Source organism: Aulonocara stuartgranti, assembly GCF_965226115.1.
Source record: "Aulonocara stuartgranti genome assembly, chromosome: 5".
NCBI classification, from domain to species: domain Eukaryota; kingdom Metazoa; phylum Chordata; class Actinopteri; order Cichliformes; family Cichlidae; genus Aulonocara; species Aulonocara stuartgranti.
Genome location: NC_138943.1, coordinates 21,670,273 through 21,676,563, shown reverse-complemented (window position 1 = coordinate 21,676,563; position 6,291 = coordinate 21,670,273). Strand labels below are relative to the sequence as shown.

General features: G+C 44.0%; 1 protein-coding gene across 1 annotated transcript; it reads right to left on the bottom strand.

The window, feature by feature from the left end:
- Positions 1-699: 699 nt before the first annotated feature.
- Positions 700-5,810, bottom strand: ip6k2b (inositol hexakisphosphate kinase 2b). The gene is made up of 5 exons (XM_082534908.1): positions 5,489-5,810; positions 2,998-3,229; positions 2,724-2,884; positions 2,442-2,617; positions 700-2,338 (listed from the first exon to the last, which is right to left on the bottom strand). Exons 1-5 carry the CDS (start codon positions 5,700-5,702, stop codon positions 1,745-1,747), a joined length of 1,377 nt encoding a protein of 458 aa, XP_082391034.1. The 5' UTR covers positions 5,703-5,810; the 3' UTR covers positions 700-1,744.
- Between the last annotated feature and the right edge of the window lie 481 nt (positions 5,811-6,291).

Sequence of the window (6,291 nt, the reverse complement as noted above, 5' to 3'; positions counted from 1 at the left end):
GATAGTCAACACAAACAATTTCATTTCAGGTTGTTGTTTTTTTTTTTGTTTTTTTTTTATTTTTAAATATAGCGCCAAATCACAATAGTCACTTCAAGGTGATTAAAACTGTACAGTAAACACCGTGGAGTAATACAGAGAAAACCCAGCAATCAGATGACCCCTACCACCCCATGAGAAAGGCCTTGGCAACAGTGAGAAGGAAAACGTCCCTTTTAACAGGAAGAAACCTCAGGCAGAACCAGACTCATGGAGAGGCAGCCATCTGCTGATCAGGGGAGGGACACAGAACATAAGACAGACTTCAGGAGAGACAGCCAGAGTTTAATAATAACTAGTGATGAAATTCACAGCAGTGTATAAACACATGCAGTAAAAGGAGGTGACTGAAGAAAACCTTATTGTATCCTGGGAAGTCACCAGCAGCCAAGGCCTATCGCAGCGTAACTAAGGAATCGTTCAGGGTCACCTGATCCAGCTCTAACCACATCCTTTATCGAAAAAGAAAGATTTAATCTTGACACTGGCAGAGGGTGTCTGTGTTCCCAAATCAAAACTGGGAACTGGAAGTACCACTATTAGTCAAAAGTACACAGTTTTTGGCACACATTAGGATCCTCACGATCTATTTCATAACCCATACTTGTTTCTGAAATTCAAACCCCAAACATACTATAAACACAAACCACAGACAATGAATTTTATCTCAATGAATGCCTTTATTTTCAAGATACTGTTAACACACAGTTATATAAGAGAGCTCTTCCAATAACAAAAGAAATCCAAGTCTGTATAAGAAGGACGTAACATTTATAGTGGTAATATGGAATGTACTTGTTTACATTTTTAACAATCCGTTGAAATAAATAGTCTATAGTCTTTTTAGTGTTTTATCAATATATTCTCTTTGTCAAGTCAAATTTTCAGGAATGAAAAAGAGGAAAAAGATAATGACCAGAAAAAAAGGATAATATTCCCTTTCCAAAAAGTCTTTTGTTTATAGGCAATAAGTACAGGGGAACAACTGTTGAAAAAGGCAGATCCCTTCTTATTGAACTAAATAATATTCTTCCACCAAAAAGTGTAAATCCAAGTGCTTACTTGAACACACAAACCATATAAGGGTCTTAATAGACACAAAATGTCCTTATTTGATGCAAGCTTCTCATTTGCTACAAGGCTGCTGACCCAGCCAGCCAAGGTCAGCTTGTTCAATCAGCTTCCCCATGATTGTGTTGTGCTGTTGGGGACCAGCAGTCAAAGCGACATCCCAAGGGGAAAAAAAGTATCACAGGTAAAGCACCACGACAGGTTTCTAGTTACCTACAGCTTCAATGTTCTCTGCCTCAGGCTTTCTCTCTCAGAGAGAACTTAACAATAAAGAACTGTATCTGTACCAGGGGGCGAGAGGAGGGAAGAGAGCCCTAGGATGCTACAGAAGTCTCTGTTGAAGGACCTCTCTCATACTACACTTCTCCTATCATGTGTTACAAAAAAAAAAAAAAAAAAAAAGGAGCAGTCTCTGAAAAGTGCAAAAAGGGCACAGGCAGCCCAATCCTCTGGCAGGTGAGTGAGACCACAGGTACCACCATTGAAACTATCCCCTCACGCAGAGGCGTCCAACGTTCCCACCAAGCAGACCCCTACATAGGCATAGGGATAATGCATCTTGGTGTAGCAGGGTTTCAGCTCAGTGAGCTCATCCCACGCTTAAAATTTAGACCATGCTGACTAAAGTCCAGCCTCAGTCTGCACTGTGATCCTCGAGCTCAGAGATGATTGTGATCAGGTTCTGGAGGCCGAAGATGAACCCACTGTCCTGGCCTTCGTGCACTACGCTGTCTTCTCCATAGTGGCGACAGGTGGTGTGAGCAAAGTCAATCATGCGTACATCCACCACAGGGCTACTAGCCTCTCCTGCGCTGTGGGATGAGCGACTACCGCCACTGTTGCTGCTCCCTCCGGACACACCTGCGCCAACACCCGCAGAGGAGGAGCGAGGGAAACCAAAGGCACCTTCTTCCTCCTCCTCCTCATCAGATGGCTCATCCTCATCACCTTCCTCCCCACCTCTATGTCTAGGTCTAGTGGGAGCCCTGGGAGGGTCGCCATCGTAGATGATGAGCAGGGAGCTAGAGTAGAAGCGGTAAGACTCGCAGGCCTCGAGGGCAGCTTGCATTTCGCGAAGTCTCCGCAACACTGGAGACAGCAGCTCATGACGCAAGCGATGCCCATTGTGGAAAAACTGGTAGAGAGCCTCCTTGAAGCCTGCGAGAGTCAGCTTTCGCCCATGGTATTTATTCATGAACATCAGCTGGCCTGGCTCTGACTGGTACACCTGCAAAGGTCACACAGCAACATAAGCACTACAGCGGCACATAAACAAGTAAATACAAAAACCCCCACACGTATATATGGTTTCATTTATAAATATACTTTACCTGCATGCCACAAAGTCGCACCCCAATAGATGCAGATGTGCTCTGTTGACACTTTCGAATCTGATTGGCTTTCTTTTCCTCTGATGCATCATCTCCATGCTGACGAGTTCCCATCTTCAAGTCTAAGACACACGGTACTCTATAGCGCCATGTAAGGTTTTCTAAAAGGATAAATTCTGTAAAGGGAGAGTCAAGGATCACATGGCAAAAAAAGGGAACACTTCAGCCACTTCAGCAGACACTGAGAATTCTCATATCTTCAAGCATGTGGTAAAAGGATACTGTATTGGTTACGGTGCTTTGCATTCTCCTTCATCCTCTGTAAGTGCTGCTGGTGACATTTGAGACTCCAGGGGTTGTGTTTGATCTGTGACACCACATTGCCTTTTTCCAGGCTAAAGTAAAGTACCTCTGCCTGCTGTTGCATCTCATCACGATTATAACTGCAGAGCAGAGAACGAAGAAAGACATCAGCTTCAGCGCTACAGAGCTTCATAACAATACACGTCTTCAACATGACTCTTATTTCCGTGAAACAGTAAAGGTGCTCTCTTACCTCATAATCTTGTCTTCTTTACGACTGTGTCTACCTCTGTCTTTGCTATAGTTGTCATTCTCAGGGCCCAAAGGGGATTGCTTTTTGTTGCTCCACTTCACCATCTTGCTCTTGGGCTCACAGTCTGTTGAGGGGTCTTTGTTTTCCAGGTCCCCTGATTCGCTGTGGAGGGGGTAGGCGATGAGGCACAAATTCCCTTCCTCATCCTCTTCAAAACTGACTGAAACTACACCTGAGAGAGTGAGTGAGTGAGAGAGAGAGAGAGAAATAGAAGGAGAGGTTTTATCTTCATGTTTGTTACTTTTACAAATTCTCACAATTTGAAAAAGCAATTGCACAAAGAAAACTATATGATCCACCATGAGTAAAAGAGAGAAAATGTAACACTGTAGTAGTTAAAGCATGATAGAGTTTTAAAGTGTCAAATCATAATGATTCAGACACACAGATAAGAATATAGATACTGATATTAAGCAGCAAGTATATCTACATAGTTCATATTTCAAATGCACGGTAGTGTTTATCAAATTGTGTTAATTATTACTAACTGAAGCCCTCAGAGCACAATGTCTGAGGGCTTCAGTTAGTAATAATTAACACAATTTGATAAACTCATGGACTAATGGATGTTTCTGGAAGGCCTTTGATGCCAATGCTAATTTCTGACATGACCCGCAAAAAGCCACCGGGGTCACCCCCCCCCCCCAAAATAAAACTCCCTACAAGGACCTGAGTATTGCAGGCAGAGTGGGGGAGGTGTTGCACTGAGAATAAACATCACAGCTGCAAAGGCCGAAACAGATCAACCACAGACAGGAAGGAGGGAGGGGATGTGGTTGAAACAGTTCAAGAGGAACTGTTTTAGATCTGGATGTAACATCCAAGTTACATGACACAAAACACGATACCAAAACCAAGCAGCAGTAGGAGTCATTACAAATCAGCCACTGAATTAGAAAATTAAATGACAGTTTATTACAATGACCAAAAAACAAACAACAAAAAACAGCCATGCAAATAACATGGCACTGGATTTGGATGTTAAATGGCAGGCCCCGGGATCATGGGTGCCATCCTTCTACACAGGCGGAGGCTTGACTTATGTCATGCGCACTGACGTCATCAGTCTGCAGGAAGCCCCGCCTCTGAAGGAATGTGTGCCTCAGCACTGCACTGTCATTACACCACTGCAGCCAGCAAAGGAACTTATGAGTCACTCCGAGTTTCTTTCAATAAAAAGGCTCATAAATTTGTGATAAACGTATATCAAGTGCGCGATTATTGCGCCCCAGTTGCGCAAATCGAATGTAGTACAGGAGTAGGGCTAAACTGACTTAGACATTATTATTGCTATCAATATCATTTTATTAAGTACAAACGTTCCTGTCCAATCTTTTTTCAGGTCACTGTCGTGACATTAAATTGCAATATAGTATCCTCTACACAACATAAGTGACCCCTAACTTATAAATTTAATCTACATCTGCTCAAAAGTCTTAATGTTTCTAATCCAGTATTCCACTGCAAGATGTCCCTAACATCAGATACTGCTGAGACACATTTATCTACAATCGCGGATAAGGAACCTTACATTCCTTTAGAAGAACACAGCTCTTTCCCCGTCTCTCATCATAATGTGAAATGTAAGACTGGAAAATGCTAGTGGGGTTGAGCATTTGAAGGCCCCAGACGTCTACTATACTATTAGCTCCTCACATCCCATTCCATATCCAGGACCTTTTTATAGCCCCATGCTGCATGGCCGTGGATTCAGTTACCACACATCACGTCAAAAGATCTCTGCCTGAAGATCTCCGTATCAGCATGTACTAGGTGTAATTGTCTGTAGGGGAAACTGTGAGAGACTGAATGCAACCAGGGAACATAGCATTCCTGCTTCAGGTCTGTGTGAGTCTTTATGCGTGTCGTTCCCTGAAACCAGACCTGGAAATCTCCTCAAATGACTTGTAAATTATTACTCTGGTGATCTGCCGCAGTTATTTTAGATTTGCCGTGGCCCGCCAATACGCATCTTGAAACTATAGCTGCCTTAAAAGCGTCACACAGTCAAAGACCTCTGGATACTCTGGCTACTCATTCTCTTGGCAGGAAGTCAAGCCATTAGGTTTGACGCTACTTGAAACCCTGCCTTGCACATGAGGGATATAGCCAGAAAACGGATAGCTGTGTCTGCCAAAGGCTCCAACATGACTGACAATGTAACGTGAGTTATTTTGAAGCCAATGCAATCAGCTTACAAATATTCAACATACATTCTGTAGTGTTGTTGTGTACACAATGCACTTTAAGGTATTGCAACGGCAAATAAGCGCAAAATTTCATGTAATAGAAGTTTTGTTTTTTTGCAATGCAATATTAAAAGCACCCATGAGACTCTTATATAACGCATGCACAGAGGTGAGAAAATTAAAAGATGCATGCTGCTCTAACGGGCAGCTCAATAGTTCATATTTGGGATGCACAGACTCACCTTTATATTGAGGGGTGAACTTCCTCATCTCTGGTGGGAGACTCTTATAGAACTGGTGTTCTCGGGGGATGAGGGGTTTGCAAATTGTCTGTTCCCCAAACCGTAGCACACAAGAGTGGCCCCCCACTTGGTGCACGAACGGCTCAAGCATCACCCCTTTTCCGGGATAAGGAGTCCCTTCCGCCTGCATGAGGGCTTCCAGAGCGGGACTCATCCTCACCCCGCATCGGACAGCTGAGCTGGGGGGGCCCACGTCGTACGGGAGGCAAGAGGCTCGGCCGCTCGTTTGGCTCCCTATCCTCAGGCTGTTTCCTGTTCGCTCACAGGGGGGCGCTGCTGCTCTCCCACTTGACCGAAGCAGTAAAAAACAAAGGGCTGAACAGGAAGGACGACGAAATCCCGTATTCCGATTAGTTTCCTTTCCCGGAGAGCAAATTATAAGGCTCACCGACTAAGCGGTATGTTCGTTGTGCTTGTACATTTAGTAAAAAATGATTATAAAGCTCCTACAAGCTGCCTGAAGAAATTCAAGCAGCGTAAGCAGCGACCACACTCGTCGCCTCCTTTTACCGAAACTGACGGCTAGGCTGATCCGCCTGCTAGGAAACAGCAGAAGCAGTGAGCAAGCCCCACCCTTCTTCCAAAATCACCCAATCAGAAACACGCAGCTGTCGCTGGGAGGAGACGAGATACCTAGGAGAGGATCAAGCAAACAAAGAGGAAGGAGAGAAAACATGGGGGAGGGTAGAACATGAAAAATGCTTCATACAAAACAAAACAGTGGAGATTTTTTTTAAAGTTTG